General features: G+C 45.2%; 1 protein-coding gene across 2 annotated transcripts; it reads right to left on the reverse strand.

Moving 5' to 3' along the window:
- Nucleotides 1-1,853: 1,853 nt before the first annotated feature.
- Nucleotides 1,854-25,051, reverse strand: GALC (galactosylceramidase). 2 transcript variants are annotated; one of them, XM_069736391.1, is made up of 17 exons: nucleotides 24,884-25,051; nucleotides 24,219-24,287; nucleotides 20,172-20,235; nucleotides 18,909-19,022; nucleotides 18,659-18,798; nucleotides 18,125-18,163; nucleotides 15,400-15,530; nucleotides 13,592-13,747; nucleotides 13,329-13,453; nucleotides 13,052-13,179; nucleotides 10,679-10,768; nucleotides 10,509-10,598; nucleotides 10,293-10,437; nucleotides 9,850-10,030; nucleotides 9,415-9,578; nucleotides 9,258-9,334; nucleotides 1,854-3,116 (listed from the first exon to the last, which is right to left on the reverse strand). In XM_069736391.1, exons 1-17 carry the CDS (start codon nucleotides 24,998-25,000, stop codon nucleotides 2,961-2,963), a joined length of 1,986 nt encoding a protein of 661 aa, XP_069592492.1. In that variant the 5' UTR covers nucleotides 25,001-25,051; the 3' UTR covers nucleotides 1,854-2,960. The 2 variants fall into 2 exon arrangements, with proteins under 2 accessions (XP_069592492.1, XP_069592500.1); XM_069736399.1 differs by lacking the exon at nucleotides 15,400-15,530 and adding an exon at nucleotides 17,530-17,657 and having other exon boundaries at nucleotides 24,884-25,035.
- Nucleotides 25,052-27,336: the final 2,285 nt, after the last annotated feature.

Raw genomic sequence — 27,336 nt, forward strand, 5'->3', positions numbered from 1 at the left:
AAAACAAATGTAGAATTTTTGAAAATGTAATACAATAGAAAAACTGAAATATCACATGGTCATAAGTATTCAGACCCTTTGCTCAGTATTGAGTAGAAGCACCTTTTGAGCCAGTACAGCCATGATACTTCCTGGGAATGATGCAACAAGTTTTTCACACCTGGATTTGGGGATCCTCTGCCATTCTTCCTTGCAGATATATTCTATATGCATTGTGATAATAAGTTAATTTGTAGAATGTATTTTATTTTACATGCTGATTATTTGCGTTATAACTGTATTTGATTAAAAACGAATATATAAAAAAGTTTATGCTTGAACTTTCCTCTCCAGTTCCGTCAGGTTGAATGGTGAACGTTGGTGGACAGCCATATTCAGGTCTCTCCACAGATGCTCAATTGGGCTTACGACAGGGTTCCAGCTGGGCCAGTTAAGAATGGTCAGAGTTGTTCTGAAGCCACTCCTTTGTTATTTTAGCTGTGTGCTTAGGGTCATTGTCTTGTTGGAAGGTGAACCTTCGGCCAAGTCTGAGGTCTGGAAGATGTTTTCATCCAGGATATCTCTGTACTTGGCCACATTCATGTTTTCTTCAATGACAACCAGTCATCCTGTCCCTGCAGCTGAAAAACACCCCCATAGCATGATGTTGCCACCACGTTCCACTGTTGGGATTGTATTGGGCAGGTGATGAGCAGTGCCTGGTTTTCTCCATACTGCTTAGAATTATCACCAAAAAGGTCTATCTTTGTCTCATCAGACAAGAGAATCTTATTTCTCATAGTCTGGGAGTCCTTCTCGTGTCTTTAAGCAAACTCTATGCGGGCTTTCATATGTCTTGCACTGAGGAGAGGCTTCCATCGGGCCACTCTGCCATAAAGGCCTGGCTGGTGGAGGCCTGCAGTGATAGTTGACTTTGTGGAACTTTCTCCCATCTTCCTACTGCATCTCTGGAGCTCATCCCCAGTGATCTTGGGGTTCTTCTTCACCTCTCTCACCAAGGCTCTTTTTCCACGATTGCTCAGTTTGGCTAGACGGCCAGGTCTAAGAAGACTTCTGGTGGTCCCAAACTTCTTCCATTTAAGGAATATGGAGGCTACTGTGCTCTTAGGAACCTTGAGTACTGCAGAAATTCTGTTGTAAACTTGGCCAGATCTGTGCCTTGCCACAATTCTATCTCTGAGCTCCTTGGCCAGTTCCTTTGACCTCATGATTCTCATTTGGTCTGACATGCACTGTGAGCTGTGAGGTCTGTTATATAGACAGGTGTGTGCCTTTCCAAATCAAGTCCTATCAGTTTAAATAAACACAGCTGGACTCCAATGAAGGAGTACAGCCATCTCAAGCAGGATCACAAGGAAATGGACAGCATGTGACTTAAATATGAGTGTCTGAGCAAAGGGTCTGAATACTTATGACCATGTTATATATCAGTTTTCTATTTTATTACATTTTCAAAAAATTCTACATTTCTGTTTTTTTTTCAGTCAAGATGGGGTGCAGAGTGTACATTAATGAGAAAAAAGGAAAATTTTTGAATTTACCAAATGGCTGCAATGAAAGAGTGAAAAGTTTAAAAGGGTCTGAATACTTTCCATACCCACTGTATATTCTTGTACATAGGGGCAGTATTATAGCAGTAATATTCTTGTTCATAGGGGCAGTATTATAGTAGTTATATTCTTGTACATAGGAGCAGTATTATAATAGTTATATTCTTGTATATAGGGACAGTATTATAGTAGTTATATTCTTGTACATAGGTGGGGTAGTTTAATACATGAAGATCAAATTTTACAATTTTATATGCAGTACCGTCATGTAAGTGGAGCATAAAAGAAATAAATATACACACATTAACAGTTAAGTATTATTTTTAATGTAAAGTCACACAGAATGATTGAACATTTGATTATAAAAGTGAATATTGTGATCTCTGATCTGTCCCTTGTCAATCTGTAGGGGATAAAGCTGTTTGGCTGCAATATAACCGGAGTGTGGTCATGTAAGAACTTCAATCCTTCAATATCTTCCCTATGGTGACTCTATTCTGCCATTGTAGCCAAATTAACAGCTTTGACTTGTGATAAATTATTCCAGTCCCAGCGTCACATTGTGATACATTCTGGAGTTTAAATAGAGATTTTGTGGTGAACTCATCATCTGATGCTTCGTCCTCTCAATTTTAGATTAGCTCCATATTTTGATATAAAATTTTCCTAAATTAATAAGCTGTGTAAAAATAAACATGTGTAACCTTCCAGGACACATCTCTGGTATTATATGTACAAGGCTCTTCCCATCTGATGGGAATGAAGAACAATCACCACATAGAAAACAGATTCCCCATGGTTTCATATACTTTGGTTTCAATTCTTTTCCATTTTTAAAATGTCTTCCCGATGACAGAATAAATGTACTTCCTCCTATACATTCAGTAGTTCCATTAGTTCATGGTGCTCACAAAGCTGAGGTTTTGTTACAATGTATGATCTAAACGGCTATGACTCCACTTTTATTAGTGCAAATAAAATATTAGAGTGGGGAAAATGTCTGCAGTTTAACGTCTAGAGCGGACACAACTGCTCCAAACCCTCGGCGTCAGGATATAAGAGTTAAGCTGCATTTATACAGAAGTGGAAAACATTTTAATTGCAATTTTCTTTGCATTAGTTTGTGTGAACAGTCACTGTTGCGTACCCCCTACTGTAGTAGTACTTATAATTAGAGGATGTTATGGGGGGCATTAATCGTCCCTGTAGTAAGTGATGGGCATACGTGTGGAGTCTTAGAGCTGCTCATTATTACTTATACGGTAAGTGTTTCGTACCGAGCCCCCCACCCATAGTAGTGCAGTAATCAGTGCTTTATAAAAGACCTGGACATTATAACATTCCCTTGCCAATCGGGAGACTGGCTAGTTCACATCAGTATAAAATACAGATTCCGTTATTAGGTTTTCCTTATGTGTCGGCTGCTTCAGCTTCAACCATAAAGTTGTCAAACTGAGCAAACTCCAGAGCGCCCGTCCCTATGGCAGCCCAGCCATGGACTGGTCCCAACGTGATTACATCAGTCCACAAGGGGTTACCGTTCAGCAGACCGGAGGCAGAAAATCCCTAAATCATGAAGAGAAATAGAAAGTAGCGCAATTATTACACTCTACAGGAATCGAGTTAATTACAACCTGTAAAAGCATAAGGACAGCGGTGATGTCACCCCCCGTATAACCAATATCAGGAGAGTGCTGCTGTCACCCCATGTATAACCAATATCGGGAGAGCGGGGATGTCACCTCCAAAGTAACCGGTGTCTAGTGAACAGTGATCTCACTTCCTATATAACATATCCGGAGAGCGCTGATGTCACTAATGTATAATATACCTGATATCTGGAGAGCTTGTGATGTCATTGTTGTATAATATACCTGATATCCGGAGAGCGGTGATGTCACTGCTGTATAATATACCTGATATCCGGAGAGCGCTGATGTCACTAATGTATAATATACCTGATATCCGGAGAGCGGTGATGTCACTGTTGTATAATATACCTGATATCTGGAGAGCGGTGATGTCACTGCTGTATAATATACCTGATATCCGGAGAGCGGTGATGTCACTAATGTATAATATACCTGATATCCGGAGAGCGGTGATGTCACTGTTGTATAATATACCTGATATCTGGAGAGCGGTGATGTCACTGCTGTATAATATACCTGATATTTGGAGTGCGGTGATGTCACTGCTGTATAATATAACTGATATCTGGAGAGGGGTGACGTCACTAATGTATAATATACCTGATATCCGGAGAGCGGTGATGTCACTGCTGTATAATATACAGTCATGGCCAAAAGTATTGACACCCCTGCAATTCTGTCAGGTAATACTCAGTTTCTTCTTGACAATGATTGCAAACACAAATTCTTTGGTATTTTTATATTCATTTAATTTGTCTTAAATGAAAAATCACAAAAGAGAATGAAGCAAAACATTGATCATTTCACACAAAACTCCAAAAATGGGCCAGACAAAAGTATTGGCACCCTCAGCCTAATACTTGGTTGCACAACCTTTAGCCAAAATAACTGCGACCAACCGCTTCCGGTAACCATCAATGAGTTTCTTACAATGCTCTGCTGGAATTTTAGACCATTCTTCTTTGGCAAACTGCTCCAGGTCCCTGATATTTGAAGGGTGCCTTCTCCAAACTGCCATTTTTAGATCTCTCCATAGGTGTTCTATGGGATTCAGGTCTGGACTCATTGCTGGCCACCTTAGAAGTCTTCACTGCTTTCTCTCAAACCATTTTCTAGTGCTTTTTGAAGTGTGTTTTGGGTCATTGTCCTGCTGGAAGACCCATGACCTCTGAGGGAGACCCAGCTTTCTCACACTGGGCCCTACATTATGCTGCAAAATTTGTTGGTAGTCTTCAGACTTCATAATGCCATGCACACGGTCAAGCAGTCCAGTGCCAGAGGCAGCAAAGCAACCCCAAAACATCAGGGAACCTCCGCCATGTTTGACTGTAGGGACTGTGTTCTTTTCTTTGAATGCCTCTTTTTTTCTCCTGCAAATTCTATGTTGGTGCCTTTGCCCAAAAAACTCTACTTTTGTCTCATCTGACCAGAGAACATTCTTCCAAAATGTTTTAAGCTTTTTCAGGTAAGTTTTGGCAAACTCCAGCCTGGCTTTTTTATGTCTAGGGGTAAGAAGTGGGGTCTTCCTGGGTCTCCTACCATACAGTCCCATTTCATTCAGACGCCGATGGATAGTACGGGTTGACACTGTTGTACCCTCGGACTGCAGGGCAGCTTGAACTTGTTTGGATGTTAGTCGAGGTTCTTTATCCAACATCCGCACAATCTTGCGTTGAAATCTCTTGTCAATTTTTCTTTTTCGTCCACATCTAGGGAGGTTAGCCACAGTGCCATGGGCTTTAAACTTCTTGATGACACTGCACACGGTAGACACAGGAACATTCAGGTCTTTGGAGATGAACTTGTAGCCTTGAGATTGCTCATGCTTCCTCACAATTTGGTTTCTCAAGTCCTCAGACAGTTCTTTGGTCTTCTTTCTTTTCTCCATGCTCAATGTGGTACACACAAGGACACAGGGCAGAGGTTGAGTCAACTTTAAAGGGACACTGTCACCTGAATTTGGAGGGAACAATCTTCAGCCATGGAGGCGGGGTTTTGGGGTTTTTGATTCACCCTTTCCTTACCCGCTGGCTGCATGCTGGCTGCAATATTGGATTGAAGTTCATTCTCTGTCCTCCGTAGTACATGCCTGCACAAGGCAAGATTGCACCTTGTGCAGGCATGTACTATGGAGGACAGAGAATGAACTTCAATCCAATATTGCAGCCAGCGGGTAAGGAAAGGGTGAATCAAAAACCCCAAAACCCCGCCTCCATGGCTGAAGACTGTTCCCTCCAAATTCAGGTGACAGTGTCCCTTTAATCCATGTGAACTGGCTGCAAGTGTGATTTAGTTATTGCCAACACCTGTTAGGTGCCACAGGTAAGTTACAGGTGCTGTTAATTACACAAATTAGAGAAGCATCACATGATTTTTCGAACAGTGCCAATACTTTTGCCCACCCCCTTTTTTATGATTGCTGTGGAATTATATCCAATTTGGCTTTAGGACAATTCTTTTTGTGTATTTTCAGTTAAGACAAATTAAATGAAGATAATACCAAAGAATTTGTGTTTGCAATCATTTTCAGGAAGAAAATGAGTATTATCTGACAGAATTGCAGGGGTGTCAATACTTTTGGCCATGACTGTAACTGATATCTGGAGAGCGGTGATGTCACTGCTGTATAATATACCTGATATCTGGAGAGCGGTGATGTCACTGCTGTATAACATATCTGATATCTGGAGAGCGGTGATGTCACTGCTGTATAACATATCTGATATCTGGAGAGCGGTGATGTCACTGCTGTATAATATACCTGATATCTGGAGAGGGGTGATGTCACTGCTGTATAATATACCTGATATCTGGAGAGCGGTGATGTCACTGCTGTATAATATACCTGATATCTGGAGAGCGGTGATGTCACTGCTGTATAATATACCTGATATCTGGAGAGGGGTGATGTCACTGCTGTATAATATACCTGATATCTGGAGAGGGGTGATGTCACTGCTGTATAATATACCTGATATCTGGAGAGCGGTGATGTCACTGTTGTATAATATACCTGATATCTGGAGAGGGGTGATGTCACTGCTGTATAATATACCTGATATCTGGAGAGCGGTGATGTCACTGCTGTATAATATACCTGATATCTGGAGAGGGGTGATGTCACTGCTGTATAATATACCTGATATCTGGAGAGCGGTGATGTCACTGCTGTATAATATACCTGATATCTGGAGAGCGGTGATGTCACTGCTGTATAATATACCTGATATCTGGAGAGCGGTGATGTCACTGTTGTATAATATACCTGATATCTGGAGAGCGGTGATGTCACTGTTGTATAATATATCTGGTATCTGGAGAGCGGTGATGTCACTGCTGTATAATATACCTGATATCTGGAGAGCGGTGATGTCACTGCTGTATAATATACCTGATATCTGGAGAGCGGTGATGTCACTGCTGTATAATATACCTGATATCTGGAGAGCGGTGATGTCAATGCTGTATAATATACCTGATATCTGGAGAGCGGTGATGTCACTGCTGTATAATATACCTGATATCTGGAGAGCGGTGATGTCACTGCTGTATAATATACCTGATATCTGGAGAGCGGTGATGTCACTGCTGTATAATATAACTGATATCTGGAGAGCGGTGATGTCACTGCTGTATAATATACCTGATATCTGGAGAGGGGTGATGTCACTGCTGTATAATATACCTGATATCTGGAGAGCGGTGATGTCACTGCTGTATAATATACCTGATATCTGGAGAGCGGTGATGTCACTGCTGTATAATATACCTGATATCTGGAGAGCGGTGATGTCACTGCTGTATAATATACCTGATATCTGGAGAGCGGTGATGTCACTGCTGTATAATATACCTGATATCCGGAGAGCGGTGATGTCACTAATGTATAATATACCTGATATCTGGAGAGCGGTGATGTCACTGCTGTATACAGGTCCTTCTCAAAAAATTAGCATATAGTGTTAAATTTCATTATTTACCATAATGTAATGATTACAATTAAACTTTCATATATTATAGATTCATTATCCACCAACTGAAATTTGTCAGGTCTTTTATTGTTTAAATACTGATGATTTTGGCATACAACTCCTGATAACCCAAAAAACCTGTCTCAAATTAGCATATCAAGAAAAGGTTCTCTAAACGACCTAATACCCTAATCTTCTGAATCAACTAACTCTAAACACATGCAAAAGATACCTGAGGCTTTTATAAACTCCCTGCCTGGTTCATTACTCAAAACCCCCATCATGGGTAAGACTAGCGACCTGACAGATGTCAAGAAGGCCATCATTGACACCCTCAAGCAAGAGGGTAAGACCCAGAAAGAAATTTCTCAACAAATAGGCTGTTCCCAGAGTGCTGTATCAAGGCACCTCAATGGTAAGTCTGTTGGAAGGAAACAATGTGGCAGAAAACACTGTACAACGAGAAGAGGAGACCGGACCCTGAGGAAGATTGTGGAGAAGGACCGATTCCAGACCTTGGGGAACCTGAGGAAGCAGTGGACTGAGTCTGGTGTGGAAACATCCAGAGCCACCGTGCACAGGCGTGTGCAGGAAATGGGCTACAGGTGCCGCATTCCCCAGGTAAAGCCACTTTTGAACCATAAACAGCGGCAGAGGCGCCTGACCTGGGCTACAGAGAAGCAGCACTGGACTGTTGCTAAGTGGTCCCAAGTACTTTTTTCTGATGAAAGCAAATTTTGCATGTCATTCGGAAATCAAGGTGCCAGAGTCTGGAGGAAGACTGGGGAGAAGGAAATGCCAAAATGCCTGAAGTCCAGTGTCAAGTACCCACAGTCAGTGATGGTGTGGGGTGCCATGTCAGCTGCTGGTGTTGGTCCACTGTGTTTCATCAAGGGCAGGGTCAATGCAGCTAGCTATCAGGAGATTTTGGAGCACTTCATGCTTCCATCGGCTGAAATGCTTTATGGAGATGAAGATTTCATTTTTCAGCACGACCTGGCACCTGCTCACAGTGCCAAAACCACTGGTAAATGGTTTACTGACCATGGTATTACTGTGCTCAATTGGCCTGCCAACTCTCCTGACCTGAACCCCATAGAGAATCTGTGGGATATTGTGAAGAGAAAGTTGAGAGACGGAAGACCCAACACTCTGGATGAGCTTAAGGCCGCTATTGAAGCATCCTGGGCCTCCATAACATCTCAGCAGTGTCACAGGCTGATTGCCTCCATGCCACGCCGCATTGAAGCAGTCATTTCTGCCAAAGGATTCCCGACCAAGTATTGAGTGCATAACTGAACATTATTATTTGATGGTTTTTTTGTGTGTTATTAAAAAACACTTTTATTTGATTGGATGGGTGAAATATGCTAATTTATTGAGACAGGTTTTTTGGGTTATCAGGAGTTGTATGCCAAAATCATCAGTATTTAAACAATAAAAGACCTGACAAATTTCAGTTGGTGGATAATGAATCTATAACATATGAAAGTTTAATTGTAATCATTACATTATGGTAAATAATGAAATTTAACACTATATGCTAATTTTTTGAGAAGGACCTGTAATATACCTGATATCTGGAGAGCGGTGATGTCACTGCTGTATAATATACCTGATATCTGGAGAGCGGTGATGTCACTTCTGTATAATATACCTGATATCTGGAGAGCGGTGATGTCACTGCTGTATAATATAACTGATATCTGGAGAGCGGTGATGTCACTGCTGTATAATATACCTGATATCTGGAGAGCGGTGATGTCACCGCTGTATAATATACCTGATATCTGGAGAGCGGTGATGTCACCGCTGTATAATATAACTGATATCTGGAGAGCGGTGATGTCACTGCTGTATAATATACGATATCTGGAGAGCGGTGATGTCACCACTGTATAATAACTGATATCTGGAGAGCGGTGATGTCACGGTTGTATAACATACGATATATGGAGAGCGGTGATGTAACTGTTGTATAATATAACAGATATCTGGAGAGCGGTGATGTCACTGTTGTATAATATAACTGACATCTGGAGAGTGGTGATGTCACTGCCTGTATGGGCACTTAGGTCTCTTACCTTTACATGGAGGGTCAGTGTGTGCCAGTCTCTGGCCCGGACCCCTGACATCCCCTTCCGCAGGATAATCTTCCCTTCTGATAATGACAATTACAGGTATTGGAACGTCAATCCATTATGTAATAAGTCTTGTATTATCTGAGTGTTGAGAACTTACGCAAATCGCCTGTGACTTTATAAGTGCCGTCCGCAAACACCCAGAAATAAATTCCTTTGGCCAAGTATGCTGGCGACCCTCCCTGGTCCACCCTGGCGGCAATGAACACGCTTCCTGTGCCCGGGGTCTCGATGTAGATGTCACAGGTGATGGTAATATTAGACCTGTGCAGAGAAACAATCTCATGGAAAATAAGACTTTCAAGATCACTGCTTGCTTCCAGTGAATAAACATTTCTATATATTTCCAGAACCCAAAAATCCACCCTGATCTCAGTCCAGCTCATAGATGTGGTGCTGCACAATTGTATCTGGTCTAGACAAGCCTGTGAGCTCATATCATCAGCAGCACATGCCTTCCTCGCTGGAGACTTTGCTACAGTGTATCAGTGCAGATGAAACATATCAGACTGTGATAATCGGACATATCTCTCACCAGGAGTAGTCTCCGATCACGCTGATGGCCTGATTGGGGTCAGATGCCCAAGTGATCGGCCGCTGAGTCAGGACCTGACGGAAGGTGAAGACATGATCCCCGGGGTCCGAAGTGTTTGTGAAGTATTCAAAGACGCCGGACTGATCAGCGAAACAAGGGGCTTCACTGAACGGAGGATTACCTGGACACGGGGGACACACAAAGGAAAGAGACGTTACAGATATCCTGCCCGGATTGTGGGGTCCATACTGATCTAAGGCGATAGCTGATAAATGCCAGAATACCCCTATAATACAATCATCCTATATACTTATTGTATACAACAATGGCGGAAACATTACAGTGAGCTGCCCCTTAGCGCCACCTAGAGACTAAATATCATCAAATCTTAATCTACGAGAACTCCCCTAAGACATAGGAGTCAGGAATTGAGAGAAACTCACGGACATTGAAGTCATCTTTGTATTTTCTAGGGAAAGACTGAGACGCTGGGGGGTTGGGATAAGAGCCTTTGTGACCTGATGTCAGAGTTGTCAACGTGTACACCTCATCCACATCAAGCTCCAGAGTAAATGAGCCTCCTGTAACCTAAAAATGAAGATGTCAACCATTACTAACAGTCCTGTGTTCAGGACCCATTCCCCCGCTTCATGCTTTACCGCTATGGTGGATTTCTTGGTGAACAAGGCGGGTTTGCTGGAGTTGGCGCACAGCTTGGTATACCAGACCTGCAGTGATGTCAGACCGTTCTATGGAGCAGAGAAAAATGTTCTAATGGTCCGCCATTATAAAGGACATTATACTGCATCTCCGATGCCCGGATACTCACGAAGGAGCCGTCCAGCTGGAAGGTGGCATTCTGCGCAGAGACGTCAAATTTAGGCAGAGGAGGCCGGATACAGACAGAGTTGTCATGAGTCTGAAGATATAATGGAGGACAGGATTAGACTCGTTCTCATAACCCAGCCAAAAACTTATATGGGGGAGACTTCCAAATCCTCTGGAGGAGTGGGCAGCTCCTCTATCAGAGGAGGAAAGGAGGGAGAGGCAGCTGCAGCTTCTCATACAAGTGGTGCAGTGAAATTACAAGCAGCAGAATGGCAGAGAATCTCAAAAGTAAACACACGTGGTAAATAAAAAGTGGCTGACAATGGGGATACCCAAGGGTGAGAAAAAAAAAAATCAAGATCACCATGGGGTGGGAGAAATAACCAGATAAAAAGTGGACCTGATATTCAGGAACAATTATGTAGTTTTAATTAAATACATTTGCATTGAATTATGATGGTAAAGATTTAGATGCAATTTGAATGATAAGGCAAAAAATATTAAATAAAGTGAAGGGTATATTTATATAAATTGTGTTAAATGCATGGAGGTAGCCAATTCGCTTGAATGAGAATAGAGAATTGCCGACAGGATGTTTTAGTGTCCGAAATGTATAATATATCTGACTGTATATTATGACACAGGTAAGTAGGATGGTAACGTGCATGTACATATAGTGGGAATCCTAGATAAGGTGCATGTGCATATGGGCTATTTTGGCTATAGGATCACCAAGTGGTGTATATAAGCCACATATCAAATGCCAACAAGTTCTGACGAAGGCAGACACCAAAACGCACGTCGGGGTGGAGGCATCCAGGGACAGCCAGTGTCTATGCGTACATACAGGTAATGTAGCGTTTTATACGCTTATCCCCAACTTGTTGGCATTTTATATGGAGCTTATATATACCACTGGATGATCCTACAGACAAAGTAGCCCATATGCACATGCACCTTATTTAGGATACCCACTATATGCACATGCACTTTACCATCCCATTTACCTGTGTCATGATATACAATCAGATGTATTATACATTTCGGACATTAAAACACCCCGTCAGCAATTCTCTATTTAGGTATTTAAACTAATTATTTACCTCCATGCACTTTATATACCCTACACTAATATTTTTTGCGTTATCATTCAAATTGCATCTGTATCTTTACCATCATAATTCAATGTAAATGTATTTAATTTAAATTATGTAATTGTTCCTGGCTCTCACATCCGCTTTTTATCTGGTTATTTCTCCCACCCCATTTAATTTTTTATCTCTATGTAATTAATAAAGTTATACGATTTGCTTATTATAGACTCCTGTATAAGGTTTGATTTCGTCCTTTATAAGCAGAACGGGATGAGGACATAGATGCAACCGCAGCTCCTCATAAGCAGTAGAGTGGGGAGAGGAGGGAGATGCAATCATAGTAACATAGTTAGTAAGGCCGAAAAAAGACATTTGTCCATCCAGTTCAGCCTATATTCCATCATAATAAATCCCCAGATCTACGTCCATCTACAGAACCTAATAATTGTATGTTACAATATTGTTCTGCTCCAGGAAGACATCCAGGCCTCTATTGACATCGCAGCTCCTCATATAAGCAGTAGAGCGGGGAGAGGAGGGAGATGCAATCGCAGCTCCTCATAAGCAGTAGAGCGGGGAGAGGAGGAAGATACAACTGCAGATCCTCATATAAGCAGTAGAGCGGAGAGAGGAGGGAGATGCAACCGCAGATCCTCATATAAGCAGTAGAGCGGGGAGAGGAGGGAGATGCAACCGCAGATCCTCATATAAGCAGTAGAGCGGGGAGAGGAGGGAGATGCAACCGCAGATCCTCATATAAGCAGTAGAGCGGGGAGAGGAGGGAGATGCAACCGCAGATCCTCATATAAGCAGTAGAGCGGGGAGAGGAGGGAGATGCAACCGCAGCTCCTCATATAAGCAGTAGAGCAGGGAGAGGAGGGAGATGCAACCGCAGCTCCTCATATAAGCAGTAGAGCGGGGAGAGGAGGGAGATGCAACCGCAGCTCCTCATATAAGCAGTAGAGCGGGGAGAGGAGGGAGATGCAACCACAGATCCTCATATAAGCAGTAGAGCGGGGAGAGGAGGGTGATGCAACTGCAGCTCCTCATATAAGCAGCAGAGAGGGGAGAGAAGGGAGATGCAACCGCAGATCCTCATATAAGCAGTAGAGTGGGGAGAGGAGAGAGATGCAGCAGCGCCTCATATAAGCAAAAGAGAGGAGGCTCCTGATTTGGATCAGAACACACCACTCAACTCTGACATTACAACAAAATGTAATCGCATCCTGCTCCCCCAGCGCTGTATGTGCTTCCGCCACTGGACGTCTCCTGCTTATTACCATAGTCTCGATAACGATTGTGATGTTCCCTTTCCGGTCAGTCAGGGCCACGTAGCTCCCACCCTTCTCCAAGTGACCGACTGTCCGCAGGTAATACCACCCCGGCTGCGTGAACTGGGTGGTGTGAGCTAGAAAAGACGAGGCACATGAATGGAGACTCCAGGCTGATACTGGCATCGTGTGCCAATGATTATGATTACACTCAGCTGTGTGCACATTTACAAACAAATTCAATCTATTTCTTTTTTTTTTTTTTTTTTTTTTTTTAAATCGATACCCGTAATCCAGATGGGAGAGGACACCACGTAGTTCCCGCTCCACGGCTCCTTAGCAGTCATCAGCCCTTCCAGCCCAAACGGCAGCTGATCATAATAACTGGCCACGAGGTTCCAAGAAATGGTCCTGAAAGAGGAGCACACATAAGGGACAAATGTGTTACTGCGCAGGAGACCTCCGGAGAGACAGACAGGGCGCTCTGATACAGGAGGCAATTATCACCCAGGTCATTCCATAAGGTGACTGTCCCGGCTGTACACTCACGAGGTCATGTTCCCATTCACATAATTCTGGTTGAGGATTCGCGCCCAACAGCCACCTCCGACCTCATCATTAAATGTGCTGTAATCCTCCGAAGACCAGAGCTTCTTCCCTGTGGATACTGCGTCATCGACAGTGTGAGTGCCGGGATAGTGAGCACTGGAAAAGAAAGCAGAGAGTGAAAGTGATGTGACCTAGAGATCATCAGTCACATCACTGAGCATGCTGCGATGTACACAGTGACTGCACCAGCAGAATAGTGAGTGCAGCTCTGGGGTATAATACAGGATGTGACTCAGGATCAGTAATGTAATGTATGTACACAGTGACTGCACCAGCAGAATAGTGAGTGCAGCTCTGGAGTATAATACAGGATGTAACTCAGGGTCAGTAATGTAATGTATGTACACAGTGACTGCACCAGCAGAATAGTGAGTGCAGCTCTGGGGTATAATACAGGATGTAACTCAGGATCAGTAATGTAATGTATGTACACAGTGACTGCACCAGCAGAATAGTGAGTGCAGCTCTGGGGTATAATACAGGATGTAACTCAGGATCAGTAATGTAATGTATGTACACAGTGACTGCACCAGCAGAATAGTGAGCGCAGCTCTGGGGTATAATACAGGATGTAACTTAGGATCAGTAATCTAATGTATGTATACAGTAACTGCACCAGCTGAATAGTGAGTGCAGCTCTAGAGTATAATACAGGATGTATAGTAACTCAGGATCAGTAATGTAATGTATGTACACAGTGACTGCACCAGCAGAATAGTGAGTGCAGCTCTAGAGTATAATACAGGATGTAACTCAGGATCAGTAATGTAATGTATGTACACAGTGACTGCACCAGCAGAATAGTGAGTACAGCTCTGAGGTATAATACAGGATGTAACTCAGAATCAGTACAGGATCAGTAATATAATGTATGTACACAATGACTGCACCAGCAGAATAGTGAGCGCAGCTCTGGAGTAAAATACAGGATGTAACTCAGGATCAGTTCTGTATGTACACAGTGACATACATATATATAGTGAGTGCAGCTCTGAAGTATAAAGCTACATTCACAGATCTGTATCGCCCTTCCCAGTAAACTGATCCATACACATCAGTTTTAAGAAATGGTCAATGTGAGACTCTGAGCTCGTCCTATTCTGAGCAGTTTTGAAGATCATAATCGGCCATTAATGTCTATGGGGATTTGTGATTCAGGCATGAAACTAGGACAGACTGAGTTCTCAACCGATATGTTGATAAGAGTAGAGTTGAGTGAATTTGATCGGTTTCCTCTTATTCGGCAAGCTATAGCGGTTACCAAATAAGCTGCAGAAGGAACCCGGCTACCTGGATCGTGCCGGCCGATCAGCTCCGCAGCTGCAGGTGTCGCGGCTGTGTGACAGGCACAACACCTGCATGGAGAGCCCAACAACTATCCATGCATGTGATGTGCCTGTCACACAACCGCGACACATGCAGCTGCGGAGCTGATCGGCCGGCACGATCCAGGGAGCCGGGTTCTTTCTGCAGCTTATTCGGTAAGCGCTATAGCTTGCCGAATAAGAGGAAACCGAACAAATTCACTCAACTCTAGTTAAGAGTCAATGGATGAGTCAAGTTCACAGTCTCCTGCTTAACTGGGAAAAAAAACCTGATGCAACTAATATGACACCTTAGAAAAAATAGTAAGTTTCTCTGGGATGGTGACACTCATGGATGTGTGAATGTAGCCCAATAATGGATGGAACTGTCCTGGCTGTCGTCCTACATATCGGGCACATGAGTTGGATGGAGCAGTCTCCTACCCTATCACATCGATGACCCTGAGGAGTTCGGTGTCCCGCAGCATTTGGAAGGAGATCGGTTGCCACATGTTATCACTGGCGATGATCCTCACCCGCTCCAGACCACTTTTATCCAGGGTGTAGCGCAGTAACTTGGTAGAAGAGAGCGAGGCAAAAAGAGAGGAAAAAGAAAAAGCGGAAATCACCAACTATCCTCCAGAGAGATGAACTGACAGGCAGAGGAGAGGCCAGAGGGGGAGAAAAGGCCGGAGAGGAGGACGAGTAGAGGAGGAGGAGTAGAGGACGAGAGGAGGAGGAGGAGTAGAGGAGGAGGAGTAGAGTTGGAGGAGTAGAGGAGGAGTAGAGGACGAGAGGAGGAGGAGTAGAGGACGAGAGGAGGAGGAGTAGAGGACGAGTAGAGGAGGAGGAGTAGAGGAGGAGTAGAGGACGAGAGGAGGAGGAGTAGAGGACGAGAGGAGGAGGAGTAGAGGACGAGAGGAGGAGGAGTAGAGGACTAGAGGAGGAGGTGTAGAGGAGAGGCCAGGAGTTGGGAGTAGAGGAGAGGCCAGGAGGAGGAGGAGTAGAGGAGAGGCCAGGAGGAGGAGCCGCCGGGGAGAGGCCAGGAGGAGGAGCCGCCGGGGAGAGGCCAGGAGGAGGAGCCGCCGGGGAGAGGCCAGGAGGAGGAGCCGCCGGGGAGAGCCAACGAGGAGGAGCATTTAACATGCAGACACCGCAGTGAGGATTACACAGGGATTGTACATGCAGCTTGTGTATGAGGAGTGCATGTGAAGATATGGATCTGTGATGTGCCGTGTGTGTGAACAAGCCTTTATCCAATAATAAAAGCAGTGTTTTTACTGCGTATCTAACACAATTTATTTGGTGCATGTTTTAGTCTCATTTCCTTGCCTTCGTAAATCATCAATGTGTTTATCAGATCTGCAGCGTCTCAAAGTCTTTCAGCATTTTTCATCCATTCAAATCACTGTCTAAATAATACATGAAGTATGAAGACAAGTGTAATGTATGCAGCGTTTTTCATGTGCAAAAAAGCAGCAAAAACACCCGGTGTGAACATACCCCTGGAGGTAGTCCAATGAGGATCAGGACGGGAGAGGGGAAAGTGCATGTGTTGTGATCCCACTACTGTTGTCACGCCTCAGGATTTCATCCGGCAGTGTTGGGTTTGTCTTCCAGCGTCTCTATCCGCTGAGCCACTGGAGATCCTGTCCAGGTGCGGATTACCCTTTGCCTTTCTTACAGCAGGCGTTCTCCATTTGCTATCTGGCCTATCCCATCACTCTGGAGGGACTTCAATGTAAACCTCACTGCTGCCTCTGGTCCATGCTGGTGATAGCTTACAACGCCCTAGTTTGGTGGTGAAGGAGTAGTGCTTATTTGTAGCTTACGGTTGGTGTGATCTCTAGGAGTGAGAGCGTGGTTATTGGATTGTGTGTATTTCCTATTCACATTGGTCCCATACCTGCCACGGTGGGGGAGGAAATAGTTCATTGTGCATTTAGGAGAGCAGTAAGATGCATCTTCAGCATTAGAGGCAATCCGGAGAGCAGGGATAGCTAGCTATTACCCCTGGAAGCCCAGTTACAGAATTGTGACAACTGTCCTGTGTGACCCTGACTGCAGACTGACAGGATAAATAATAGATTATTGAAAGCTAAAAATGCACAGGATTGAGCAGAGAGAGCATACATAGAAGAATGAAAGGAGATAGCACACCCCTCCCCTGCAACATTCACGCTATAGGAGTCCTCTGCTGGGAAACATAAAAAAAACTAAAACCGGCACATCCCTGACCTGAAGAGCTAACAATGTATCAGTCAGTGCTGTACGGATCGGGAGATACATCTGCTGGTATATTTCAGTCACCTGCAGAGCTGCAATCACTATTCTGCCATATTACCCCACATACCCCCACAGGTTGAGTCACTTGATACGACAACCACCACCCTGTATTACATAGTGGCAGATGACATGTAATTCACGTCATATTGCGGATTGTCGGCAGACGGCCACCCCCACCTATAGGCCCCCGGAGCAGGACTGCCACAGCACAGTCCTACAATGCAGGTCCAATGGGGGGTGATCAATACAGAAGATGAGAATGGCAGTCCTATGTAAACGTTCACTTACCCAATTACCTGCACAGCATCGTTTAGATAAGGATCAACTACCATGTCATGTGCAATCTCCCAGTTTCCATCCGCAGCGATGATACCGACGTGGTTTAACCCCAGCCTGTCCAGGGTGTGCCGAAGAACCTCAGGGACAAAGCGTACATGTCAGCCATTACCACAGAGGCAATGCAGGCTTCCACTCATCTCTACAGATCACTGGCCCTCAAGTGTTAATCCATCCACCTACAGCACCACTGCTGTGCCAGCACACAAACATGGCAGCCCTGGCATCAGCTCTGGAACCAATGACCCCAAGTATCAAATGAGCAGCTGCTAATCCAGCCAGGGGCTTGAGATCTGCAGCATTTCCCGAGGATGAGGTTGCACCTCGGGGGTCATCTCTGGACAACCCCAAAGTCAAGTGTCGCACTGGCACCATGGCGTCGTCTTTGTACCCAGTGGCTTTTAAAGTGTCGCTTATGACATTAAATGATGATTGTCAGCTCTTCAGGTTAAGGGAGTCCGGATATTAGAGGTTTGCTAATGACGATACAACATCGCAAAAGGAGTGAAAAAGACAAAAGCAGCGCCGCCCAAGGCCGGGCACCTACCTTTATATAGGTGGCATCGAAGGCACGCTCGTTCCATATCTGAAGATTAAACAGAAGGATGAGTAAGAACAACGTCCCGGTGTAACAGCAACGTACAGGTGTTTAACAGTTCTCACAGCTGAGGGTTTGTATCAATGTATCGGTTCAGAAACTAAAATATATCTGCAGCACAGATCTGTCTCCTGCCCTGAATGTTGGTTGCAATAGAAAAGGAAAAAAAGAGGGCGAGAGGCACTTCCAGCGGCTCAATAAAACAAGGATTTTATTTGCAAGCCATAAAAAAGACAAACAGGGTTAAAAAACAGACGCGTCCAGGACGCCCTTATAGTATTAGTGATGGCTTGTAAATAAAGCAAGGGAGGGCGGCACAGATTCTCCTTCTGTTGCGGTGCTGGCCCAGATATGGCACCCCATGGTCTCTAATCTTACAAGCGAGGTAAGCTCCAACCACCCCCTTTTTTCTCTCTGTTGGTTACAATATATCAGCCTGGATACAACTGTAACAAACCCTCTGCACAGCTCAGCCTCTCTCACCCCCACGTAGTCTATGTCCAAGTCATGGTACTGCTTTGCGCCAATGATCCAGGAGACGACGTAATACGCGGTGACATCCGGGAAGTCATATGGCCAGTTCTTGCCATTACCGATCCAACCAGGAAACGCCCAGGGCAACCCTGAGAACAGACACTGGCAATGAGCGTGGGACCAGGGCTGGAGCCTTCTATGGGGCCCCCGTAATATAAGCACTTCAGGGCCACAGCAGGGTGTGTGGGATAAGACTCACCCACAAGTTTAATGTCCGGGTTCCTCTTCTTGGCTTCCTTCATCAGCCACCACTCATATCCCCGGAAGTAGTTCTGGTCGTCCGGATAGTGCATATGGGACGGTTCTGTGCCATCTGAGAACAGTTTGTTACAATGTAACAGTGCAGGTAACGGAGTCCAGACTGCTTAGTTTGGACTGGATACAATCTAACCAAACCTGCCATAGATATTTAGTCTGTACATCTTTTTCGGCCTCAATCTAAACCATGAAGATTCCCATTCACTGACAGCAAGCAAAGAACTTCACGCATCAGGAAGCCGCAGAATTTCCGCTACACACAGGTAAAGAGGAGGGCGGGACCTGGATGAATGTAATGTACTGCAGAAGACCGTAACCTGCACGCTGCACTCCCGGCTGGAGACTGTAGTGGCGCTCTGTGATGCAGCAGAGCCGGGGATGTTCGCCACGTCTGCCCCGACATTACAGCACTGTCCCACTTCCTGCATGTGGTTTATTACATGATCGCTTGTACTCACTACGTTTCCTGGAGATACTTAACCCTCAAAGCCCCCGTGTAAGGGCACTACACCAAAATGTCTATAATCCGGAACCCCATGTTCCGAAAGGGGGAAAATATCCTGACAATCCAGCAGAGGGCAGAAATACTGAAGCTCAAATCAATATCACTAACAGGAGCTGAGCAGCAGTACCAAGAAAGGCCACTACACAGCGAACGGTGCTGTGCTGCTCCGTCTCCATCAACATGCTCCACCATGTTTTACACTGCAGCTTCTGTGTATTAACACCAGGTCAGCAGAAGTCAGATTACCACATTACAGAAATGGGAGATTATATATTATTATATTTATCTCAACTCGCAGAGAGTAAGTTATCATCAGCAAACTGCAGCACATAGACAAAGGGGAGGAGCCATAATATGGGTGACAGACTTAAAGGGGAGGTTTCTGGAAAGAAGACTCCTCCCCTGTATAATCATATCTGTAGCGCTGTCATCAATAGGTTGTGTTGGTAATGCACTGCTGGCAGAACCATTATTGAGGATGTAGTACCCTAATCGTGGGGGCAGCACTGTTAACAAGCAGTGACTGTCAGAAGGTTCCTTTACGGTAAGCTGATCACAAAGTATCAACAATGTTAGCGGCAGCCGGAAACCAGGCAGTAAATCAATTCACATCAATGGGACCAGTCCTCACTATAACCAAGAGGGAGACCCAGGACAAAGGACCACCCAACCAAAAACAGGAGGAGCTGGGAACGTTACCTGTCGTCTGTGCATCTCCTCCAATCTCCACCTTAAAGATGTGCAAAGAGGCTCCAAAGTTCGGCTGCAAAAAAGAAAAACACCCTTTTGTATGAAAACTACGGTATACAAGTGATATACGGACAGCAGGTACAAAACATACAAGTCAGAGTAAAGTTTACTGCTCCAAAAGGACACGCGAGGAGCGGCTCCTCCAGTGCCACTGCATTGTAGTCAAGCATCCTGCTCCCGCAGAGATCCAGGCTCTGTCCGTCCTGCTTCTCACTGCAGCTCAGCTCCACTAGGACACAGCTGTGGCTCAGCTGCATTGTCTATTGGAGTCTATGGTGGTCTGACTCCCACCCCATATTGTCAGATGGTACCTTTATACTGCAGCTTTAGTCACTTCACACACAGCTCTGATCAGTGGCTCCCGCTCTGCTGCACTGTATATTGGGGTTCCAAGTTCTGGGAAATCCTTTTCCTCTGAGGATCTATTACCCTACCCGCTGCTTGACACTTCAAGACGCAGCCCTTTTTCGTTTTTCGCTCACCCTACTTTCCAGAGCCATAACTTTTTTATTTTTCCGTCAATATGGCCATGTAAGGGCTTATTTTTAGCAGGACGAGTTCTTCTTTTGAACGACACCATTGGTTTTGCCATGTTTTATACTAGAAAACAGGAAAAAAAATTCCAAGTGTGGTGAAATTGCAAAAAAAAGTGCACTTGTTTTTTGTTTGGCTTTTTTGCTAGGTTCATTAAATGCTAAAACTGACCTGACATTATGATTCTCCAGGTCAGTACGAGTTCATAGACACCAAACATGTATAGGTTAATTTTTATCTAAGTGGTGAAAAAAAATTCCAAACTTTGCTAAAAAAAAAAAAAAAATTGTGCCATTTTCTGATACCCGCAGCGTCTCCATTTTTCGTGATCTCGGGTCGGGTGAGGGCTTATTTTTGCCGAGCTGACATTCTTTATGATACCACTTTTGTGCAGATACGTTGTTTTGATCGCCCGTTATTGCATTTTAATGCAATGTCGCGGAGACCAAAATAACGTAATTCTGGCGTTTTGAATTTTTTGCTTGCTATGCCGTTTAGCGATCAGGTTAATGCTTTTTTTTTTCTTGATGGATCGGGCGATTCTGAACGTGGCGATACCAAATATGTGTAGGTTTGATTTTTTTTTTAATCATTTTATTTTGAATGGGGCGAAAGGGGGTGATTTAAACTTTTATTTTTTTTTCCATATTTTTAAAAACTTTTTTCTGTTTTACTTTTGCCATGCTTCAATAGCCTCCATTGCAGTTTATGCTGCCTAAAATAAACCGGATGGACTGTTTAAGTGAAAAAACGTGCCTGTGTGACCCCCAACACATGCAGTAAGAGCCATCTCACAAGCCGTTTAACGGCTTGCTTTCTGGCGTGCTGAGCTGACGTTTCCAGTGATTTGGGTTACATACCATATTTTTATTGCATTTTTTTCAAGGAAGATGACAAAAAAAAATTCTGAGTTCATTATTCCTATATTTTGATAGATTAGATTTGCATGAACGAAAGATACCAAGTCATTGTTTCTTTTACTTTATTTTTAAATGTAGGGAAAGGGGGTAAATTGAATTTCTATAACTTTTTTTTCAACACTTTTTAGTCCCCTTTGGGGACCTGAACCCTCTGATTACTTGTACTGTCATATTTAGGCAATATGAAGACCTGCCATGGAGCTCTGGAGTAGGTGGAGGGGGATGTGGTGTGCTCCCATGGTCAGTATGTGCAATTCCTGATTTACTATATACACAAATTCTATGCTATTTCCTATATATTTACATCTATTCCTCAAGATTTCATGTGACACTGACATGTATGTATACATTTTGTGCAATATTGGGTTTTTCATGTGTATAGTCATTTGGTTTGCATACTCACATTACCCTCTTTGGGGTTTCTCCATTGAGCACTTGCTACACAATTATCCTTATGTGACTATACATATCCATGTGCATTACTCCTCAATCACTGCACTCAGCACTTTCCCTTATGGCTCCGACATTGTCATCTTCTTCATTATATGAGGTCTGATTACTAGTATACTAGTATATTAATTAAGGATTTTTATGATAATTCCTAACAGTTTCTAATGAATTGCACAGTCTTATGTCTGGATTATGTATGTTAGGTCTGGATATGTCTTATATGTATGTATGAAACCAGCTTAGGCTACTTTCACACTAGTGTTGTCTTCAATACGTCGCAATGCGTCGTTTAGGGGAAAAAACGCATCCTGCAAAGTTGTTTGCAGGATGCGTTTTTGCCCCATAGAGTAACATAACTGACGCATTGTGACGTATTGACACACGTCGCAACCGTCGTGTGACGGTTGCGCCGTGTTGTGGCGGACCGCCGGGAGCAAAATACGTTAAATGTAACTTTTTTGCTGCCGACGGACCGCTTTTTCTGACCGCGCATGCGCGACCGGAACTCCGCCCCCACCTCCCCGCACCTCCCAATGGGGCAGCGGATGCGCCGGAGAAATGCATCCGCTGCACCCGTTGTGCAGCGCAACAAACGCTAGCGTCGGAATCTCGGTCCGACGTACTGCGACGGGCCGAATCCGACGCTAGTGTGAAAGTAGCCTTATGCATTCATTGGTTGCCCCTCCCCCATTTCCTGTCTTTACTTCCCCACTCCTCTTCCTTGCCCCATTTTATGATATTGTGTGTGTTGTATTTTGTATATGGTTTAATGAAGTCATTATTATTATGAACTAATTTTGCCTAATTCTAAATAGGTTAAATATTTGATTTCTTCGCAGGCTTATTTAGTATTCTTTTATTAAACATATATATATGTTATTTTTTTTTTTTCTTTCTGCCTGCGGCTGAACTTCACAGGAAAACTAACACTGCAGCAATGGGGGCCTTCAGCAGGACACAGTCTGCCATGGTAACTCAGTGGTCCATGAGGGAGTATGAGGATCGTGCCACATGGGCCCAATGGAAGCCAGTGTGTGTCAGCTCTGGCACCCGTTCCATTTAAACTCGCTGTCCTTGGTTGACAGTGCAGCGAGAACTCGAGTCCGACTGCTAGACAATGATACCAGCTGTGCAATGTAGCCAGCAACAGCTGTATATGGAGGGAGTTCAGCTGCTGTTCCTCATCCAGACTCGCAGATCTCAGCCCAGAACGTTCATTCATATCACAATCAGAGACGTGGTTAATAAGGGGGGCGTCCCGGAGATCCATGCAGATTACAAGTCACATTTCCTTGCAGTCTATTTCCTCCTGATCTGCAGCCGAACAAACGGTGATAACAGTGAAATGTGCGGGTGACGATAACATCAATACCTCTGCTATCAGTCATGAAGATCAGTATATCACGGGCAGATTATAACATAGAATAATACTAAAAAAAGAACAAACCAAAGCCCACACTAGAAGAAATGAGAAATAAATGCTGCATCCAGGCCCCTCCGTCATGACATTCTGCCCCACAACATGGAGGATCTCTGATTGCAGTTAGAAAACAATGGACACACCTGATAACATGCCAAACTTCAAACCCCAGCCGGCCCTGGCCCTGCTTACAGATGATACTATGTATCAATTGTGTCCAATCTACACAGTCCCAATAGGACCCTAGCCTGATACATTGCGCCAAACTACCAGTACAAAAATAAGCACATAAAGAGGCTGAAAACTACTCGGACAACCCCTTATCAATCACTGTTTCCCCCCAGGAAAATAATAGTACTCATATATTCCTCAGCGGGGTCAGACGCCGGCTCCAGAGGCTATTATAGGTTTTCATTGGGAAGGGGGATATTGGCATTTACAAGACCCTAAGGATGAGCTGTCAGTCAGTGCCAGGGCGCCAAAAATTGCCGGGTAGAACAAAGTTAATTTCCTCCAGGCAGTGGGGCTCCAGGTGCGGGCGCAAGACAGGTTCGGAACTTGTTTTTTGACCTAGAGATTAACCCCACGACAGGTTCCCTTTAAAGATTAGAAAGCTACAGAATGTACATTAGGTGAAGAAGCCGCCGCTCACAAAGCACTAGATGGCATTACCTTAAACAAATAATCCAGGATCTGGGAGCGGAACGGCTCTGGGTAATTCACCAGCAGACGGGAGGTGGCCTGAGAAGACAAAACGAGAGCATGGAGACCGAGAAGGGCAGACGGGGGGCACAGCACAAAGTGACACCCAACACAATCCCCCCAGCAACTGTAACCCCCTCCTCACCAAAACTGTGCCCCCCCACAGTCACCTCATCACCTACCTGTGCCCCCATAGACCCCCTCCTCACCTAACTGTGCCCCCCAGGCCCCCCTCACAGTCACCTCATCACCTACCTGTGCCCCCATAGACCTCCTCCTCACATATCTGTTTAGCCCCCCAGGCCCCCCTCACATGCCTGTGCAGCTTCCCAGTGCCCATTCCTCGCACATCTGTGCCTACTTGTCCCCCCACCTCACCCCATCACCTACCTGCACCCCCCATAGACCTCCTCCTCACATACCTGGGCCATCCCATATACCTCCTCCTCACATAACTGCGTAGCCCCCACTGCTCCCTCCTCACATGCCTGTGCAACTTCCCAGTGCCCACTCCTCGCACACCTGTGCCCACATGTCCCCCTCCTCGGATACCAGCGCCCCCACGGCCAGAGACCTCCATTCCCAGAACAGCCCTCCCACCCGGCCGCTTCCTTCCCCGTTTCCGGGACACTCACGCCTCCTCCGCTGACAGCTCCGATCCCGTCGAACTCCCGACCCAGTCCTCCCCGGTCACTGAGCTCATACACCGCCCGGACCCCGAGAACACAGAGCGCAGCCAACAACAGCCGCATGACTGCCGTCACCTGACCCGGAGTCACCTGACCGGTCACATGACACCCGGAAGAGTCGGGACTCGGGAGAGGAGGAGCAACAAATCATCAGTGTGATACTGTGAAGTGTATCTAATCCCATCCTGTCTGCTGCGCTGTGTATCTAATCCTCTGCTGTGTGATTCTGTCTGCTAAGCCGTGTATCTAATCCTCTGCTGTGTGATACTGTCTGCTGAGCTGTGTATCTAATCCTCTGCTGTGTGATACTGTCTTCTGAGCTGTGTATCTAATCCTATCCTGTGTGATACTGTCTTCTGAGCTGTGTATCTAATCCTATCCTGTGTGATACTGTCTGCTGAGCTGTGTATCTAATCCTCTGCTGTGTGATTCTGTCTGCTGAGCCGTGTATCTAATCCTCTGCTGTGTGATACTGTCTGCTGAGCTGTGTATCTAATCCTCTGCTGTGTGATACTGTCTGCTGAGCCGTGTATCTAATCCTATCCTGTGTGATACTGTCTGCTGAGCTGTGTATCTAATCCTATCCTGTGTGATACTGTCTGCTGAGCTGTGTATCTAATCCTATCCTGTATGATACTGTCTGCTGAGCTGTGTATCTAATCCCATCCTGTGTGATACTGTCTGCTGAGCTGTGTATCTAATCCTATCCTGTGATACTGTCTGCTGAGCTGTGTATCTAATCCTATCCTGTGTGATACTGTCTGCTGAGCCGTGTATCTAATCCTATCCTGTGTGATACTGTCTGCTGAGCCGTGTATCTAATCCTATCCTGTGATACTGTCTGCTGAGCCGTGTATCTAATCCTATCCTGTGATACTGTCTGCTGAGCCGTGTATCTAATCCTATCCTGTGATACTGTCTGCTGAGCTGTGTATCTAATCCTATCCTGTGTGATACTGTCTGCTGAGCCGTGTATCTAATCCTATCCTGTGTGATATTGTCTGCTGAGCCGTGTATCTAATCCTATCCTGTGATACTGTCTGCTGAGCTGTGTATCTAATCCTATCCTGTGATACTGTCTGCTGAGCCGTGTATCTAATCCTATCCTGTGATACTGTCTGCTGAGCCGTGTATCTAATCCTATCCTGTGATACTGTCTGCTGAACCGTGTATCTAATCCTATCCTGTGATACTGTCTGCTGAGCTGTGTATCTAATCCTATCCTGTGATACTGTCTGCTGAGCTGTGTATCTAATCCTATCCTGTGTGATACTGTCTGCTGAACCGTGTATCTAATCCTATCCTGTGTGATACTGTGTGCTGAGCCGTGTATCTAATCCTATCCTGTGATACTGTCTGCTGAGCCGTGTATCTAATCCTATCCTGTGATACTGTCTGCTGAGCTGTGTATCTAATCCTATCCTGTGATACTGGTTGCTGAGCCGTGTATCTAATCCCATCCTGTGTGATACCTCAGATTGCTGTGAGATAGCCTTTCCTCTGATGTCACATACTGATCACAGTGGAGAATGGAGGAAGATAGAAGAGAGGAGTCTAGAGGGAGCAGAGGGTTCTGGATGGGGAGAAGGGCCTGCCTGGGGACTTGGTGGGGGGGCAGAGACCTTTGGGGGATTACAGAGGAATCTGGAGGGATCAGAGTTCTGAGGTCGGACAAAGGAGCTTGGAGGAGGAAAGACATGAGAGGAGTCTGGAGAAGATGGACAATGGCTTGGAGCACAGCGGTCTAATGGGGACAGATGAATCTGGAGGAGGACTGAGGGGTCTGGAGGGGGATAAAGGACAAAGAGGAGCTTGAAAGGGGCAACGGAGCCTAGAGAGGATTAAGGCATCTGGAAAGGACAAAGGGGAGTCTGGAGAGGGATAGAAGGGTCTGGAGAGGGATAGAAGGGTCTGGAGGAGGTCAGAGGGGTCCGGAGAGGGATAGAAGGGTCTGGAGAGGGATAGAAGGGTCTGGAGAGGGATAGAAGGGTCTGGAGGAGGTCAGAGGGGTCCGGAGAGGGATAGAAGGGTCTGGAGAGGGATAGAAGGGTCTGGAGAGGGATAGAAGGGTCTGGAGGAGGTCAGAGGGGTCCGGAGAGGGATAGAAGGGTCTGGAGAGGGATAGAAGGGTCTGGAGAGGGATAGAAGGGTCTGGAGGAGGTCAGAGGGGTCCGGAGAGGGATAGAAGGGTCTGGAGAGGGATAGAAGGGTCTGGAGAGGGATAGAAGGGTCTGGAGGAGGTCAGAGGGGTCCGGAGAGGGATAGAAGGGTCTGGAGAGGGATAGAAGGGTCTGGAGAGGGATAGAAGGGTCTGGAGGAGGTCAGAGGGGTCCGGAGAGGGATAGAAGGGTCTGGAGAGGGATAGAAGGGTCTGGAGGAGAGTGTCCAGAGAGGTCTAG

The sequence above is a fragment of the Ranitomeya imitator genome, chromosome 1 (genome assembly GCF_032444005.1).
Source record: "Ranitomeya imitator isolate aRanImi1 chromosome 1, aRanImi1.pri, whole genome shotgun sequence".
NCBI lineage: Eukaryota > Metazoa > Chordata > Amphibia > Anura > Dendrobatidae > Ranitomeya > Ranitomeya imitator.

Bases quoted from the DNA above. Each gene is read 5' to 3' on its own strand.
- GALC (XM_069736391.1), bottom strand. From the start codon at position 25,000: ATGCGGCTGTTGTTGGCTGCGCTCTGTGTTCTCGGGGTCCGGGCGGTG. The intron at 13,748-15,399 runs GTAGGAGACTGC...TTTCTTTTCCAG, and splicing joins AGGGTCATCGATGTGATAGG to TGCTCACTATCCCGGCACTC. The intron at 10,031-10,292 runs GTGAGTTTCTCT...CCCCGTGTCCAG, and splicing joins CAAAGATGACTTCAATGTCC to GTAATCCTCCGTTCAGTGAA.